We start from the raw sequence: 20,130 nt of genomic DNA on the forward strand, positions 1-20,130 counted from the left end.
CACTAGCAATAAGATCCAAATGTTGTCTTTTGGTTATTTAAAAATCCCCCAAAACAGGCAGTGTAAGTTTCAACTTCATTCACCAAACTATTCCTAAGATATTGTTGATAAGCCCTTTTGACAACCTGTAATTCAATTCACCCTCCCTCCTCAAAATTCCCCAAAAATTTCACCTTCATACCCTTAGGCAAACATGTATGCCTATTATTAATTTGCCTTTGGTCTTAGTCATAATTGCCTTTTGGTCAGTTGAACATCCATCTCATCAAGTCCTTGAAGTAAATTTAACACAATTAGCCATTGCTATGACATTGCTGATATGCTGTTTAATAACCTGTATATCCATATACTACTTGAAATTTTCATCTTAATGCTCTTGGCCTTATAAGTAGTTCCAATAGAAATAGTGGTAGTAGTAACTGTACCAGTGATAGTAGTATTAGCAGTAGCATGCACATATTGCCTTTTGGTCAATTGATCTTCTCCTATAAGCATTTTCTGAAAGTTTCAACTTAATACACAAACCCATTCTTGAAATATGCCCTTTTGATAATCTGCATGCACATAGTCTTTTCATTTAGTTTGAATTCCCCTCAATATTATTTCAAGTTTCAACTTCATAGGCTTAGCCTTAATAGTACTAGTATCTTAGTAGTAGTGGTGATAGTAGGAAAAGTAGTAGTGTTGTATTAGCAGTAGTAGTTATAGTAGTAGCAGCAGTATTAATGACAGTAGGACCATGTACATGTTGCCTTTTGGTCAGTTGAACGTCCCCCTCATGATGCCCCAGAATTATTATCTTGGAACAGTAAGCCATTCCAGAATTATTGCTGATGTGCTTTTTGATGCCCTTTTCATCTTAGTACTCCTAGCCTTACAAGTAGTAATCATCAGCCCTGCAAAAACAACCAAAGAGCAAGCCTTATTACAAGCTGACCTAAACAAACTCTCTGATTGGGCTAGAATTCAACATTAAGAAATGCATGACAATTCATTTTGGCAGAAATAATGTGAGGGGTCAGTATCACATGTGTGGAATAGATGGTGTTGGACAAATGATTGGTTCCTCCCATGCTGAAAGAGACCTGTGTATGCTTGTGGATGAAGAATTTAGATTTGACCAACATGCTTGAGTCAGTTTTCTCCAAAGCACTCTATACCCTGGGAAGTGTAAAAAGAACATTCCACAGTAGGTCACCAAATCTGATGTCAAAGGTATTGAAAAGACTTATTCAACCAAAACAGGAATTTGGTATGTGTGTGGCAACCCCATTAAATAAAGGTGACTAGAAAAAACTAGAGTGTTCAAAGGCAAGCAACTAAATCAATAGAGAGTTGTTGTAAAAGCCTTGACTACCCATCCTGCCTGGAGAAGTTACAGATTCCTAACCTGTTGTATCAACAGAAGCATGGGGATGTCATCATAGTGTACAAAATGCTGCACACTCAGTCCTTGCAACAGAATGTGCTTGAATTCAACCAGTCAACAAGAACTAGAGAACACACTAAGAAGCTGTACTGCAAACAAGCCAACACCAGACTACAGAACAACTTCTTCTCTAATAAAAGTTGCAGGGCTCTGGAACTCCCTAAGCAAAAGAACACTCTCAGCCCCTAGTGTGGAGGCCTTCAAGGGAGCTATGGACAAAGATTGGGTGTCCAAGCTTCAAGAATGGAATGCAGCCAACACATTGGCTCAACATCTTGACTAACCAGCACCTACAGGATAATTCCTTATTTGCTGGACATTACAATTTAAGGTAAGGTAATCTAGGGTAGTTGCAATTGAAGTAGTAGTTGGTAGAGTTTTGGAGCAGTAGTAGGATAAGGATAAAGATCCTCCTGAACCATTGCTGGGGCTTAGGGTGTCAAGTCAACCTTTCAAGTGAAGCTGCAGTGGGGATTGAACTCTGGTGCTCCATATTGGCAAACAGAGCATCAATCCACTGTGCTACAACATGTTAGCAGTTGTAGTAATTACTTTAATTTGCAGCTTGGAGCAATCTAAGTATTTCTCCTTACAGAGAATGATGACTTGAGTTGTATAGAAAGTTCTTTAGTGACCAGGTGCTGTTCCATGATCTGTAGCATCCCAATTGAGTTTACACTCTCTGGAGGACTGCTCAGCATCCAGCCTTTGTTTGAAAACATCAATAGATTCAGCAGTAACTGTTTCATTATATAGTATGTTCCAACTGTTGACAATGCATGATGATAAGAATTGAGTACAGACTCTAGATATTGTAGACTGCATGACAAGTTTCAGGTGATGACCTCTTGTTCTTGAGTTGGTATCAACAGTAGGGAATAATGCTGGGAGAGTATTAGCCCTCAATAACTTGTAGACTAAAATGATACTCCACTCTATTTCTCCTGTAAACAAGTGTAGAGAGATTCAGCTTTGATAATCTTACAGGGTAGGAAAGCTCCAGTATGCCAGATATCACTTTAGTGGCAAGTCTCAGCACATCTTCAAGAACTTTTATGTCTTTTTTTAAATATGGGGAGGCAAGCATGGTTGCCAACTGCCGATGTCAAAAAAGTGTGCAAATCAAGGCCAAAGAAGAGTGCAAGTTGTTAAAAGTGTGTGCAAGTTAAAAAATCTGCGCGCACAGCTACTGCCGCGCGTATGGCCCCTTTCACTGTTCTGACCATTCTTACACAATTTATATATAATTACCAGTTATTCTTTGATCAATAAACATATTATTTTTAAATTTTTCAATTGTATTTTAGATAAAGTTAGGAAATCAACCTCTAAATAATAAGTTAGATAATGATTATCAGTATTTTTTAGCTTAAAAGGTAACGCTCTGCATGAAGTTTGCAGATGTTTATTTACATTGCTTAGATCTTTAACTGAACTATAGTTGACTGCCTCCAATGTTTAGTTAAAGTTTTGTCGGTATTTTATCCAAGCGTTTTGAAAGGAATATAAGAGGTCCAAGTAACTAGTCGTGAACAATAGCTGACTTCACTGTAGTCAAGTCAAGTACCGTACCCTAGCACATCAAAAAAAATGGAAAAAGAAACAAAACGGATTTATCATCCTTCACAAAACAGCACACAAAATTGCGCGTTTGTTACATTTTTATTTGCATTTTATCACGTTGTCCCTCAGTGTCACCCAGCAAATTCAGAAACTGTTGAAGAAGAGGCACAAGAGTGACCCCATTTCCAGATAAGGCTATATTGGGACTTAAGCATTTGAGATTTTTCAACGTTAGGTCATTGTAGTCAATCTGTTTGCTCATTTGTGAACACAACTCCAAAAAAAAAATCTGACGCTCATCTGGATGCAGTGAACCTGCTAAGCACTCAATAGGCCAGTGTTTTGCAGGCTTCTCATAAGGCGCAGTGCATTTGGTCCCAACTTTATACAATCAAGTGCAAGAAAAAGAGCTGGGCTCAACTGAACTTTAAATGGATCTTGTACCCGCCCTATTTCTTTATTTTTTACATAGCACTTGAGGAGCGTCTGTCACAATGTTTCCAAAAGCCTATGAATCCGTGCTCCCTCAGCTTGAAACTCTTTGTTTAGTATATTGATCTATTGTAAGACAAATGAAAGAAAATACAAAATAAGTTTCACAGATGTATCACAGATAAAAGAAAGAATTTTATTAGCCTTTTCTTTGGGTCCTCTATCTCCAGTGGAGTCAACTTCTTCATGGTTGGTAAAGAATAAAAGGAGCAGGTTCCACTGCGCAAAGATCCGTTCTAAGGAAGCTTAAAGGATAAGCCATGGCGTACTTGAAGTCTGCAAAAGCTTATGGTTTTCCACATGACAGAAATTCTGGTAGATTTTTAGTTCATCCTGTCTTTTTGGGCTATTTGCCACGTATGCAACTACGTCACGAATAAAAATGTCAATTCCATCTGGCAGCTTCTTAGCTGCATATGCAGAACAGAGAGCAAGGGAATGGCTAGTGCAGCCTATCACAAGCAAATCTGGCACATATTCTTTTAACAGTACACCAAGACCTTTTTGATGTCCAGTTTAAACACTTGCATTTTCAAAGGCAATCGCCATCAAATTTTGCAAAGGCATTCCTAGGCCTTCCAAATGTTCAAGTATTAGACGTTTTTGCCCTTCTGAACTGGCCTCACTTACTTGCAAAAGCCCCAGAAAGTCTTCCTGCACTATATCTTTGGAGTCTTTGTACTTCTGTAAAGACCAAGACCTTCTGCCAAGATTTATCGGTAGATTCGCCAACTATTAAAAAGATATGAGCTTTCTTCAGTTCACAAGAAATCACATCTCTTTCTACAAGGACAATGACGTTTCAAATTACCCCACTAGTTTTAGTTTTGCCCTTATTGAAGCTTTTACAAAGTTCTGAGTCTCCAAAAGCATTTTCAGGACTAGGATTAAAGCATCCATTTGTGTCATGGGAATGTCTTCCAAGACGACCCACGATGTAAGTTTCTAGCTGGCTTCAATTATAGACTCTGCATGTAATTTTTTGGGAAGGTCTTCATACTGCAGTATTGGTGTCTGATTGTTCTGAACCCTGCTCTTGTGAAAGTTTGTTCTAAGATGGCGCCTCATGTTTGCCAAACATCCGATTATGTCTTTATAACACACTTTACAGTATGCTAAGCCCTGGCATCATTTAAAAAACGATCAGAAATTAAATAAAAAAACAAATTTTCTCAACTGAAAATAAGGACCAACATTAAAACTTCAACCAAACAAAAATTACATCGTATATGAAAGGAGTTGCCTGCTCCTCAACACCTCACTCTTTACGCTAAATTTTGAATTTTGTCCCAATTCTTTAAAAAACACTCCTGAAACACAAGGGTCGTTTAAGTAGAACAATAAGAACCTTTTTTAAAAGTACTAAAAAACTTTAGCGTGAAGAGCAAGGTGTTGGGGAGGGGGTGACCCTCTTCAAATACGTGGTAATTGATGTTTGTCATAAGTTCTTATGTTGCTCCTTACTTACAGTGGAAAAACTTCCTGTTTTTTTTAATAGTGTTAAAACGAAGACTGAAATCAGTCTGCAAAAGAGGAAAAAGGCTTGGACAGAAATACTAGGCACCTTTTTTCTCCTTGTCTCTTGTACAAGATTACTTGCTTACTGTATAAGCTCTTGGGAATGTTAAAAGGGTGATTAAACTATTCTACAATTAGCTTTGCTTAAAATTGAGAATATAAGCACTTCGTAGTTCTGCCAAGCTTTGTTCATAAGCAAAGCTTGTCAAAAACAAAGATGTTTTAAACTCAGTCCTACTTAAAATTCAGCAAGCGAAATGTATGTGGATGATTTTAATACCTGGGCACTGGTTGCTTTTTCCCCCAACTAAAAATTTGAGTCTTCAAAAGTACTATCAAACCTAAGATGCATAATTCAAGCATCCACAGAAAAGGATCATTTTTTTTTTAGTATACCGGTCTTTTTAGTTCTATATTGTTCATTTTTTAATAAATATTGAGCAGTTCATATTATTGACCTATGAGTAAAGTAAACATACCACTCGATGCCTTTTCTTGTTTTTTCCAAATATACTAATTGCTTTTGACGTAAATTCTCTTTACTCCCAAGCCCTAGGTTACATATTTACTCATTAGGGGGGGGGGGGGCTTGTAAAGGTCATTTCTGTCGCAAATGAATGTTAAATTTGGATTCAAGATGCAATTCTGACTAAAGAGGTAAGTTTGAACTTTACCCCCACCCCCATCCCAATTTGCAAATATATACCCTGAATTGGTATATTTGGGTAGGGTGAAGTGAATTTGCGCCAAAAACGATTATTATATTCGGACAGAGCATAAGAAAGGCATCGAATGGTATGTTCACTTTATTCATAGGTCAAAAATATGAACTGCTCAATATTTGCCCATTTTTCATTGTCATTTTCAATTATCTCGAATATATGCAGATCTGGATTCATTTCTGAAAGTGTGATTCACCTAACTCAACTGCTTTCCAGAATAGCAAGAAGTGTCTAAAGTCTAAACTACAATTTTAGGCTACCCCATATTTTCCTAATTTACCATTTTATATCATTTTGATAGTATGGATCCCACCCAAACAAATTCTTGGACCCCTGGCTTGTAAGATACGATGTTTATTTCAGAAACAATGGCTATCACAAGAAAATATTTATCATTCATACTTTAAAATGGTGCACATGCCTAAAATCTTTGCAGAATTTTATCAGTTTGAGATCAGACTTTAGTAGGTTTATTTTGGTTGTTGCTTCTACATTGCCTTAGTTCATGTTTCATACTGACTTTTCCATTTTCATGAAGAACAGTTGTGCCCAACAGCTTTCAACTTTCTTCTATAAAACTTGATTTGAATTTGCCACGTTTTCACTAGTTATCTTTAGGGGATATATATATATATATATATATATATATATATATATATATATATATATATATATATATATATATATATATATATATATATATATATATATATATATATATGTATATATATGTAGTATATATATATACATATATAGTTACAATTAAGGTAGATTACCCTATCTTAATTTATCTGTGACAGATAGATAGCTCTTTTTCCATGACATAATTTTTCAGACTGAGAAAATTCACCCTGTCTGATTGGCTAATTTAGCTTTGATAACATTCAAAATCTAAACTTTTCATTATAAAATCGTTTTTTGTGAACTTTTCATTCTCAGTTGGTAATTATTCACATTTATCTGACTTGGGAGCTGGAAGTGAATTCTTGCAAAAAAGATGCCAGGGTAAGATAAGGATGAATAAAATCAATTATAGATGAAAGAATTCAAGACCAAATTATCGATGTATCAATATTGATACCAAATATCACCCAACACTAGTAGTAGCATGGACATATTGCCTTTTGGTCAATTGATCTTCTCCTTTGAGCATTCTCTGAAAGCTCCAAATTAGTACCCAAATCTATTCTTCAGATATGCCCTTTTGACAAGCTCCATGCATACAGTATGTTTTGATTTAATTCAAATTTTCCCTCTATTCTGTCAAATTTTCAGCTTCATATGTGAAGACTTAATAGTAGTAGTATCATAGTAATAGGAGCAGCAGTTGCAGTAATAGTGTTGTAGCCTATTAGTACTAGTAGTAACAGTAGTAGCTGCAGTACTAATAACCGTTGTAGCAGGTACATGCCTTTTGGTCAGTTGAATATCCTACTCATGATGCACCAAAAGTTTCATCTTGATACAGTAAGCTGTTTCAAAAATATTGCTGATATGTCTGTATAAGCAATCTGTATGCACACAATATAATCGTTTAAGATTTTGCCAAAGCATTTGATAAAGTTTTTCATTGCTGGCTGAAGATAAAGCTAATAGCTATTGACATCCATCTGGAGGCTGTAGAATGGGTGATGCAGTTCTTTTCAGAAAGAAAGCAAAGAGTCTAGGTATTTGGAGACAATGGGCAAGAATTCATATCAGAAGTTGACAGTGGTGTGCCTCAGGGAACAATCCTAGTTCCAACATTGAATGATGCTCCAGAAGCTTTAAAAAGTAAGATGAGCCTTTATGCTGATGATTCAAAGCTTATTGGCTCTGCAGGGTTGTCAGTTACAAGAGCATCCATACAAGAAGACCTGAATTTGATTTCATTATGGGCCCAAAAGTGGAAACTTGAATTTAACATTCAGAAGTGGAAGTCAATGCACTTTGGGGGAAAGAACATAAGATGGCAGTACCATATGATAGGAGGGGATGGTTCAAGGCAATTGATTGACTCTTTGGTCAAGGGGAGAGATTTGGGAAATGATGTTGATGAGGAACTCAAATTTAACTAGTTGCCCTCCATTTTTCTGGTCACTTAAAAAGGGCACTAGAACTTTTAATTTCCGTTCGAATGAGCCTTCCCACCATATTCTATGACCACTTGGTCGATATGATCACCCCTGAAAAAAAAAAAAAAAAAAAAAAACAGATAAACACACATCCATGATCTTTCTGGCAAAAAATACAAAATTCCACATTTTTGCAGATAGGAGCTTGAAACCTCTACATTAGGGTTCTCTGATACGCTGAATCAGATGGTGTGATTTTCATTAAGGTTCTATAACTTTTAGGGGATGTTTATCCCTTTTTTTTTCGAAAATAAGGCAAATTTTCTCAGGTTCGTAACTCTTGATGGTTAAGACTAAATTTGATGAAATTATATATTTGAAATCAGCATAAAAATCTGATTCTTTTGATTTATCTATTGGTATCAAAATTCCATTTTTTAGAGTTTTGGGTACTATTGAGCCAGGTTGCTCCTTACTTACAGTTCGTTACCACGAACTGTTTGATACTACCAATGTCAGTTAAGCTGCGCACTTGCTCAATCTATTCATTACCCAACGTCACATTTTCATCTTCACTTATTCCTAGCCTTGGTAGCTTGGTCTGTGGCTTGTATATAGGTCTTAAATACTGTTTGTTGTAGCTTATGTAGTTCAAATGCTCAGCCAATTCAGTAAATATAGACAGACCTGTACAAGAGAAGCCTCCGTTAGTGATGCACAGGTTTAATTTTTAAGAAGAGGGATAGGAGAAGGAGGGTTAAAACTAGATTTAGGCCCATATCTGTAATTTTTCTTGTATATTTCTTTTCCTTGTCTTGCCCTGCATGTGAGTGTAGCCAGATTCACCCCAAAGTCAGAGTCAACCACCATTAAGAGGACTTAGCCCTTCTTTTCTCAAAAAATCTGCTTGGCTCAACTCCCATATCCCTTGGATGGTACTGTGAGTATTGTCACCCACCTCCCCAGTAAGTGGTACTAAAGTATCCTCAAGTGGAGGGCCTGCGTTTTTGATGAGCATTTTGTTTCTAATATCCTTTTCCCTTTGGATGTCTCCACCTTTTGGGAACTGGCCACAGGTTAAGTAACATGTGAACAAGGATTTATTGGAGAATCTTTCATTCAAAGCATCACAAAAAATGAGCAGTCATGCATTTTAGTAGGGGATGGGATACACGTGCCAAGTTTTTTTCCCAGGGAGATAGGCAAGTAATTCAAATAATGTTATCTGCCCTTGAATTTGCTTTAAGTACTACAAGCTTTGTTCTTAATTTAAATATCAAATGTCAATCATATGCTTATATATGAAATTTTAAGATCTATCCCTTTTAGTTCTGATGTAGGCTAGACACTGACACTATGCTAAGTTAAGAATGAATCATATAATGCATTTTTTTGTTTTTTCAAAGTTGACCTGAGACCAAAAAGCAAGAAATTTAGGTCTTCATTTTTATTAATAGGAGCATTTAAATGGGAAATTTGAATATTTCTTCTAGTAAATGTACAAAACAGCCTCAGTGATATACCAATAATTTATTTTGGCTGCAGAATGAATACTGAGTCATAAGATTGTTGGCAGATCAACAACAACAACAAAAAAACATAAAAAATAGGATAACGTCTTTAAAGCAATGCTTGCAGTGTCACTTCTCTGACAAAGATTAATTATCTCTTGGTTAATTTGCTTTGTATTCTCTTTGTGTTGCTGCCAATTTCAAGCTTTTTTGAATGATTGAAAAGACTAATATTTCAAATATTTTAAAATATTTCAAAGGCTTATTTTTTTAGGCAATTACAGTCCTATCATCTAAGCCTTACAAGTTTTCAGGGGGGAAATATAATCTTTAGAACTTTTTTCCAAATCTAATTTGGTCCATATATCCCTTTCTTAAAGTTTCAGTTGCACTGTATAGCAGCTTTATGAGTGCTTGTCAAGTCACAGTTCTGATGTTAGAAAGTCGAATCACCATCCCAGATCTTAGTCTGAGTTAAGAAATAGCGTTAGAAATTTTTTGTGATAGTTTAAATTTTTCTGAAAACATTTCAGAACTTTGGTGCAGAAATTTGCAAAAACAAACTTTTGTGCAGAAATTATGAGTAATAGAACAGTTCTGATTATTTTTGGGTTGAAGCTTAAAAGTTGCAATAGGAGTATAGTGAAATGCTCCTTGTTCAAATCTGTGTCAGTATGGTTGAATTGTTTTTGTTATTTTTAACATTTGTCTTTGTCTTTTGTTGTGTATTGGTAGTTAGGTATGTAAATTGTTTTTGGATTTGTACTACCTTTGTATATATGTTTGATTTCTCTTTTGTTCTTTCTCCTTGTGTAAATTCTGCTGGTTTGTTTATATGAAGAAACTGGCCATTTAATGATTTGTAAACATTCTTATGAATTAATTTTAAATATCCTCTCATATTGCCAAGGCCGTATCCAGAGGGAGAGGGGGGTTAGGGGGGTTTAACCTCCCCCCCCCCGAAATGTTTGTTTGACTCGTAAAAACGTAACAAAAAAGGATATAAAAAAATTTTGTATGCGTTTTTTGAGTTTTTTTTGTAACCCCCTCCCCCCCCCCCGAAAAATAATCTTTGAGTAAAACCCCCTCCGAAAAAAAAATCCTGGGTACGGCCTTGCCTATGGTTCCAGTAAAGTCTTCTGATTCGTTGTTTTTTTGCGGTAGTTACTATTTCCACCCATTCGTTTATGCCTTTTACTGGTAAAAGTTTAGAAAACAAATTGTTTTTTTTATAATGAATGAAAATTTGGACTAAAAAATTAACCCTTTTACTGTTTTCAACACCATTTCTCTCCTACAGAAAAGATTTTTTGTCAGTGTTTTGAAAAAAGTTCAACTTTCATGTTAATTCCTTGGATCATTGACCAACTTTTGAAAACATGGGCTTGTATAGGAAATTTATTTGTCTTTTTTCTTTCCTACTTAGATTTGTAACTGGATTTGTACTCATTTGGTGTAATGCCACATATGTTGCAATGAACTCGGAGATAAAATATGAACCTTTAATAGCCAACCTAAATAATCTTACTTTTCATGTTTTGAATTGTTGTATCAAAGCATTTGATTGACTTGGCAATGAAATTCCTTATAAAACAGGTTTGAGGCAAACAAACTTTTTAACTCTTAATATTATAAATATTCTAACTCTGACCTAACTCTACGTACATGCTATAATGATTTTCAAGAATATTCTCCAGACTCAAGTAAACATGCAGAACCATAAACATGTCCTTTTTTTTCAACATATGATTGGTGCCTTGAAACCAATACCGGTAATGAACATTTTTTTTTATAATTTTGTAGACTGTTTTATATATAGACTCAATAAATTAGTGCTCTAAACTCCTCATCTAACATAGTGTAATAATTAGGTATTGAGTTGTCCTCTTTCACTTTTACTATATAACTCCTGAATCCCAGCATTTATCACCAATAAATTGTCCAAACTGATAATGTGAATTTGATTTATCAGTAGGTTTGATTTCATGCAAATCTGACAACTCTGTTCAGTCAAGAACTAGTGAAAACTTATCACCAGGTGAGGAACTCTTAAAGACATTCATTTTTCTACTGATATGGTGATTGGATGCTGGAAAACACTGATCATTTCTGGTGTAAGTTTCTACAAGTCCTTCCAATTTGGATCTATTAGATAATGCTTTCATGGTTTTGGCCTTTCAAACAAAAACTGCCACTAATCTAGCTACTTTTTTTAGAATACAGTACTCTATTTATTAAGCATGCACAGAACCAGTACTAATTCTCTCTTTTATGTAGATAAGATATTCCTATGAGTAAACACTATGTTGGAGTTTCATCACCATACTTACATTAAGGGCATGGAATATCTGCTAAGACGGGTCTGAACAACCCTACCATTTTTAGGTCGAAACTACACTTTTAGATACATGCAGCCGTATTGTCTGAAAAATATACTGGTTCCCTGTAAAGGCTGAATTTTTTCCACCTATTTTTACAGCCAATTGGGCCTTCTCCTTGTAGCTTACACATTTTAAGCTCAAAATTTGCAAGAATACTAATATGCTGCTAGTCTTAATGGTTTTTAACTTGCTCAAACAATTATTGTTGGGACTACACAAAATAGCTTTGTTGGGAAACTGCTGAGAGATTCTTCCATATGTCAATGGTACCCCCCCCCCCCCGTGGAAAACAAAGGCTTTCCAAATGTGAGAATTTTATTTGAGTTTTTTTTTTATTTCCGTATGGGGAAGGAATTTTGGTACTTGTGTATTATGACGATAAAATAAAAGTTCAAAATAGGGATAAAATCCTTTTTAATAGACAGTGTATAGAAATTCACAAAAATACCAGATAATTTGGTCACACATACAGTGACCGTCATCAGTAGTAAAACTAAATTAAAACAATTGTTTGGTGAATTTCTATACACTGTCTATTAAAAAGGATTTTATCCCTATTTTGAACTTTTATTTTATCGTCTTGGAAAGACAGTGTGGTCTCTGAAATTATCTTTTGTATTATGTGCCACTCACTCTAGTTTACGCTGTGTAAAATTCGAGAACACAGGTTTTTTCGTTAGTTTCTTCATTACTTTAGAAATAAATTTTGGCTATAGATTTGCACATTAGGGGGGAGGAGGGTAAATATAGTTTGAAGTCAGAAAACAATTCTTACTTCATAATATGCAGAATAATTGTACCTACTTTACCCCCCCCCCCTAATGTGCAAATATATGGCCCAAATGTGTTTCTAAAGGAACGAAGAAATCACTTTGTTCTCGAGTTTTACACATCGTAATCTTGAGTCGGTGGCGTATAACACACAAGTATCAGATTTTTTCATGGAGAGAGAACTTTAACGTAAAGACCGAGGTCTTGAGGAGGAGGCAGCCCCTTTGATATATGTAATAATTTCCATTCGTTTTTAAGGTTTTCCGTTTTAAGGTTGCTCCTCACTTTCAGTTGAAAAAATAGTTTTTTTTTATTTAATTACTTACAGATAATATTTGTTAATGGGAAACATAAGTTTTTTTTAAAGAAAAGTTAAGAGCCTCATTAAACCAAAAATGAGCAGAAATAAAGTCAAATAATCTTCAAAGTAAAAACTATGGAGTATAATATAAAAAAAAAATCTATAAGATATTTTTTATATGAAAAGACTATGTCAATAAAAATGAACGGAAATCAATATAAAAAACTTTTCCAAAAAACAAGTTTGTCAAAGAATAGTAAACAGCCTAGTTAAGCCAAAAATGAGTAGACATAAATTCAGAAAATTTTCCAAGCGTAAAACTACCACAAATCGCCATAAATAAATAAATTGAACCAAAAACGAACAAATACAACAAATAACCTATTCAAACTCTAAATAACAACAATTAGCATTAGTAAGGCTGACAACTCCCACACCTCCCCAAGACCAGAACATAATTTGTACTTTACTGAAAACAAAATACATATGAAATATTTTCACTTTTTTTTACTTCAACAATTAAAGAAGTATTAAGACTATAAGGAATCAAACTGAAAATACAGGGTTATCTTTTTTAAGTAAAGTGCAAGTCATTTTCTGGTCTGAAGAAGACATAAGTGTTGTCAGCCATTTTCCTTCTAATTTTTGCTCGTTTTAAGTTTGACTAGGCTATCTATTGTAATTTCTGTTAGTTTTGGGCTTCATTTATTTGTTAATTGTGATTTGTGGTAGTTTTACACTTGGAAGACAAGAAAAACAACATCGTAGAATTTAACAACGCTTTCGTCCTTAAAACGTTAAACAATTCAGAATTTGTTGGTTCCCAAAGCCAACTATCCTTTTAAAGGATAGCCAAACCTTCTTAAACTATTTGGTGCCATATGTTTTAGCTTAATTTTGGATGATTGTTCGCCTATGTTTTTTTTTAAGTTGGCACCTACTACTGCCAAAAATTGCAGAAGTTCATATGGAAGTCTTTTCAACACAAATGGATTTGTGTTTTTTTTTCTGAGTTTTTAAGATACTTCTGGTGTGTGAATTGCTCTTTTTCCCGTTCCTTATCACTTTTCAACGAAACTAAAAACAAAAACTCAAATGAAAATTTTAAATTTAGAAACCTTATTTTCCACAGGGTGGGAGGGGGGGGGCATTTTCCAAAGAGGGGGTATTTTCCGCGTGGGTTACTTTCCGTGGGTGGGGGTATTTTTCGTGGGGCGAGATCTTTTACGTTGCGGTATTTTCTGGGGGTTAAACACTCCCATTCACTATATTCATTTATGTTATTTTACTGTGTTCATGGACGTATATTTTGCTCTAAAATACACTTATTTATCTATTGATATAATATGCAGACTAATTGTACCAAGCACATTTTGCTTGCAAACCCGCTACTTAACCCCCCCCCCCTAATATGCAAATATATAGCCTGAATTTGTTTCTAAAGTAACAAAGAAACTAACAAAAAAAACGGTGTGTTCTCGAATTTTATACAGCGTAAACCTGAGTGAGTGGCGCATAATACACAAGTACCAAAATTCCTTCCCCCTACGGGAAAAAAACTCAAATACAATTCTCAAATTTGGAAAGCCTTATTTTCCAGGGGGGGGGTAAACGCCTAGAACCGTGTCAACAGGTTCAAGTTCTTTATTAGTCAATAAAAAATGTTTTGACAAAACTATCAAATTAATGACCCACAGTGAGAATAACTGGTGTGTGGGTTTATATACACTCAACAATAAATAAATAATACTATCTCCAGATACTGGAATAAAAAAAAAAATGCTCTTTAACTCTCCGTATGGTAACAACAAACAAAATCCGAATAAAATCAAAATAACCAAATAAATCAAGTGAAATGAGGAGCATCCACCCCAGAAAATAAATCAAATTAATAATTACTGATTAAGTGATTCATTAATATAATTTTATTATTAACGAACGAATCATTCAAATCTACAAAACTATGATATTTATTCCATTTATATATAATACTATGCCTTGGTGAAAAACGGGACCTTTCAGATTTTATTAAAGCCTGACGGACTACAGAAATGCCACGGGTCCAATATGCATGCAAAACCTGATTATCATCCTGAAAAAAATTATTATGCAAATAAGAATACTCAGGCAAAATACCTTGAACGTGTTAAATCATATAAAGAACAGAATGGAAAGAAGGGAAAAGATCTAGTGGAAGGATATTTAATATTTGATACATACTTTTTGTTGACGATTTACCAGGGTAAGAAAACAGGCTAGGCAGGCAATTTTTCAATAGACGCAGAGCTTTATTTTGTTGCCTCTGAAGAGGAAGAATATGAGTTTTAAAAGTATTCAAAAAAAATAATGGGACAGTAATTTATATATGAATGCACTAGAGAATGATAAAGAGACTTTAGGGCAAGAAAAAACGGCAGAACAAATTTTAGACGATTCATCAATCCAATATTTCTTGCCAGTTTCATTCGAAGATAAATTGCATGGCTTTTAAATGATAAACTTGAATCCAGTATTATCCCGACATATTTAATATCATCAACTCTTTCAATTTCAATGGGTAGGCCTTGAATATTAATCATCATGATTTCCGGTGCTGTTTTCCCAGTACGAGAGAAGATGATGAGTTTTGTCTTAGTACAATTAATAGTCAATTTTTTTGTCTCAAAAACCATAAGATAAGCCTTTTCAGTGCTGATTTCAACCTGAGCTTCAAATATTTAGAGTTGTGGCTGCTAACATCGCATGCCGTGTCATCGACATATAATGTGTTAAGGCCAATATCTTTTACGGTGTTGCTGATATTATTCATACAAATAAGACATAGCAGTGGACCCAAAATAGAACCTTGTGGGACTCCAACTGACTGAGATTGAGATACTGATGAGGAAGCAGTGTCGCCTCCGTCTACATATTGATTTGTCTTTTTAGTTATTAAATTACTAGTTCATGAACTGGGCCTCTTATGCCGCAGTTATCAAGTTTAGTATGCAATATTTTATGGGAAATCGTTTTAAATGCCTTTTTTATGTCAGTAGAAATTGTAGCAGGAATATCCCCTTTTTCGAGGGCGTCATGAACAAACTGAATCATTGCCATAATAGCATGCTCAGTAGAGTGAGACTTCGGGATCCCAAATTGCATCGGACTAAAAAATTTAGATTTCATTAAAAAGCTGACTATACGGTTATATAGGCACTTTTCGAGCAACTTCCCAAATGTACATAGGATTGAAATCGGGCGATAGTTTGTTGGGTTCTTCGGGTCTCCTCCTTTATACAAAGAAATAGTTCTTGCAGACTTGAAACAAGAAGGAAATCTTCCGGTTTCAAAACAGAGGTTGAACACATGGGAAAGCGGGATTACAATATTTGGTGCTATGTAGCCTACTTAATCAGATTAGTAGATGACCCATCAATCCCTTCCGAAAATCCATTCTTTAAAAGGTTTGTTGTAAGTAAAAGTTCATCTGGGGTTACAGGAGTAAGAAAAATGGAGCAATTGTGAGACAGGGGTTGATATGATTGAAAGTCCTCTCCAGTTTCATTATCCAGACGACGGACCAGGTTGTTTCCAGCAGTTGACGCGGTTTCCTCGCCAATTTTTGTAAAGTGTATATTTAATGCATTGACAACTTCTACTTTCCCTGTAGCAAGTTTAGTTCCATCTTCAGCTATTAATTCATCAGGAAGATCATGGGTCTTATGCTTTCCTAAGCACTTATTAATTCAGTTCAGTTCAGTTCAATATGGGTTTTAATTCAAAAAAATATATATAAAAATACACTTAACTTAGTTCCTTGTGCATTGATGCACGTTTGGGCCCGTAATAATTGCTCACTCTAAATACAGCGTGGCCTCCTGTCCTCTTCAATTTCCACCCCGAACCGCCATCAAATAACAATAAATTTAACACAACTTCTCCTCCGCTCACACCCTTGAAGTATCAAACTAAAATATGATAATTAATAATAATATCGAAAAATTATAAACATAATAATAATAAAATAAATCTAGTAAAAAAATATTTAATCTTTTAGATATTTTTTCACATTCTTTTGAAAGGAGCCGAGAGACCTATATGACCTCAGCTCTTGCGGAAGTGCATATCCACTCTCTAGCACACGCAATTCTAGGAGAAAATTCCGACCTAGCTGTCGGTGTCGGGGGTATGTAAATGTCTGATGAAGATCGTGTATTTAAACTATGGATTTGTGATGCTAGTGTGAATAAGCCTCTATATGGTGATGGGAGTGTTCCTGAAAAATATTTAAAACAAAAAATTGTGCAAGATAGTTTGTAAAGTGATGCCATTGATTGTCTGTTCGGTGCTGGGCCTAAAATTTGAAGTGCCTTATTGTGAACTGAGTTTAGTCTCTGTAAATGTGTTTTGAAATTAGATTGCCAAACCGTAGAACAATATTGAATGTGAGGCTTTATAAAAGCATTGTAAATCAGGATCAGTATTTTTTTAGGGAAATGGTGACTGAGTTTTCTCAAGATTCCAAGGTTCCTTGAAAGCTTCGTCTCGACACTTGCTAAAATTATTTCCAATGTCTTCTTGGGGGACCCTTCTGCTTCAACAAAGGCTTCGGCGAAGTAATGGCTTTTTGCTGATCTTAAAATTTTTGTTAAACAATTTTTGTACCTGCAAAATTTAGCTAATTTAACTTCAGATGGATGCATTAAGTATGCCTTATATAACAGACTCTTATTTTTTATTGATACCAGCAATCCAGGAGATATCCAAGGCTTAATCGGCTTTATACTATTTCTTCTTGATATTTGGCGGAGAGGGAAAGCATTATTGAAACAACGTTTAAACTGATTCATAAAAAATTCAGCAGCAAAATCAGGGTCCGAAGACTCTAAACAAGAAGAAAATCACTTGAAGAAAGCAATACTTTAAATTTACTTAAGGAGTTTCTGTTAGTCATTCTCATTTTTCTTTTAGTAGGCCTATTAAACTCTGTAATCAAGTGAAAGTTGGTCACACGCATCAAATGGTCTGAAAAATATTCAATAACCACGTCACTAGACTTCAGTTCCAGATTCGTAAACAAATTATCAATAAAGGGAAGCAGAATCTTTCATTATTCTTGTTGGGACTCTATAAGCTGGTAAGAGACCACCGGATAAGCAAACTGATAACAAGTCAGCCCCGTCAGAAGAGATTCCGTAGAAATTACCACTTGAATTATTAGAATTATATAAATCAATATTAAAGTCACCCATGATAACTATTTTTGGATATTTTTTCGAAGCAATAAGCATGAACTCATCAAGAAGTTCCACGAATTTTGAAGCAGGAGAACTTGGAGGCCGGTAAAAAACACAACACAAAATTTTCATACCATTTACATCTATTTTAACTGCCAAAAATTCAAACACCATTTCAAGATATAGGTGATCAAATTCACTCACCAGATCTGACTGAATTCTTGATTTAATAAAGAAACCAACCCCTCCCTGTTTTTTATTAATCCGATTCTTATGAAAAAAAAAGTATGATCCTGTTTATTAATAAATGTCTTTGTCGAATCATTTAACAATGTTTCACAAGAGGCGAAGACATCTGTATTATGATGAGAAATAAACAGGGATATTCGATCAAAAATATTTAGTAACCCGCGACAGTTCAAAAATGCTATTGTAAAATTAACGCCTTTATTTGAAACTTGGGTGGGGAGTGGATATTTATTTTTTGGGATAGAATGAACCATCATAACAAAAACATCGTCATCATCGCATAAATTCTCAAATATTTTACCTAAATCTAGGGGGAGCCCGAGCTCCTCGAAATTACGAAGTCTATCATCCATTATCTCGATGCTGGGTATACTTATTGACAAAAAGTGACTTACCAACCATACGGAGAGTCAAAGGAGACACAATTGTAACCAGAACTTCATCTGAAAGAGACAAACATAAACAAAAAACTAGAACTTTATAACATGAAAACCTTATACAGGAAAAAATCAGGAATAGTGTGGCACAAAGTAGAGAAATTCAATATAACAGTTTTGATAACAAAAAAAAAGTAAGAAAAACCCACATAATACACATTATGATACTTTTGCGAACGGGCCTCCAAAAATAAGATAATCATAATCCTCAAAAAATCATAAATTATCAACTAACTTAACAACCTGAGCACTAAACACAAAATAAACAAAATACTCAACAATATCTTATAAATATAAACTCAAATTACTACTATCCTATTCACTTATTGGTCAGCTCTCTCCCATATCACCGAATCATTTTTTTTTATCTCAAGCCATACATGGGTTCCTTTATTTTTCACCCGAGAAGCAATACATATTCCAGACTCCTTCATCTCTTTTGCTTTAATGAGGAATCCTGTGCGTAAAGCGTTAAGTGCTGGAGGAAGGTCCGTGCAAATTTTTATTCCAGAGCCCTTAAGCTTGGATACGTTTTGCATAACTAGATAAGCTTCAGCTTCATTCCTGAGCCTAATTAGCACTGGATTAACTGCCGGTTTACGTGACTGACTTTGATTACGGCGTCTATTCGTAATGTTGAGTTTTTCCTCCTAAGCGATAACATTTGTTAATTGACACAGATGACTAAATTTTTAAAGCATTCTTAAGTAGATCTTTCACGTGAGCTTCAAGGGATTGATTCGGATTAATATCCGTTGGTAAGCCGTGTATGATCAAGTTCGAACTTCTTTCTTTCACTTCAATTAGTAGCATTTGACGCTCGAGCAACGAGTTCTTCTGCTTTTGCTCTTCAAGTATCCTTTCTAATTCGGCTATTTTTCTATCTCTTTCTAAAGCCTCATTCTTTAACTCCTGTATTTCAGAAGACAAATTGTTAACTGCAGTTATTAAATCACCCTGCTTACTAAGTAGTCGGTCTAATTTTTCGTTTTGGAGCTCATTAGCTTGGTCGAACTTAGCTTGGGATACTGGAATATTCATTACATAATTTGGCGATATGCCCGAACACAAATTTTTTTTTTTAAACATCATTAAACGAGACTTACTCGTAAGGGGGGTGATTGACTAACCCCCGAAAAATCCAAAAAACGTGTTGTTGAAAGAAAAATTCTGTTGAATAAATTTCTCAGATGACAGTTCAAGTATCCAATAATTGCACAATTTTAATCCTTTCATTCACTCAAATGTTTTTCGATTAGGATAGCTATCTATTTCATATACTGGTCTTCACAGTAAAGGAGTTACTGATAAGGGGCTTTGATAAATTCTCCTGCATACACGTTTTCTTATGGACATGAATAGTAAACTCAAGGTGTCAATAAGCCACCCTTCTTGCCTTCTTAACCTTAATTCAGCAGTTTCAACTCTAAAATTTGCTGATGTTTCGAGATAAGATTGTATCACTCTAAACCATTGTGAATATTAT

General features: G+C 34.9%; 1 protein-coding gene across 4 annotated transcripts in view; it reads left to right on the forward strand.

Annotated features, from left to right (window-relative positions):
* The window catches only part of LOC148940844 (pyrroline-5-carboxylate reductase 3-like), a 50,190-nt gene that overhangs the window by 3,395 nt on the left and 26,665 nt on the right, over positions 1-20,130 (forward strand). Inside the window, exon 2 of one of the 4 annotated variants that reach the window (XM_089105690.1) lies at positions 11,262-11,327. The exons of 1 other annotated variant lie outside the window; for it this stretch is intronic. In XM_089105690.1, coding sequence (XP_088961816.1) covers positions 11,262-11,327 — 66 coding nt within the window. Of the gene's footprint in view, positions 1-11,261; positions 11,404-20,130 lie in introns of those variants that run through there. 2 more of the 4 variants (XM_089105691.1, XM_089105693.1) reach the window with 2 other exon arrangements.

This window comes from Artemia sp. Qi Xiang Cuo, chromosome 19, assembly GCF_049724085.1.
Source record: "Artemia sp. Qi Xiang Cuo chromosome 19, ASM4972408v1, whole genome shotgun sequence".
Taxonomy (NCBI): Eukaryota; Metazoa; Arthropoda; class Branchiopoda; order Anostraca; family Artemiidae; genus Artemia; species Artemia sp. Qi Xiang Cuo.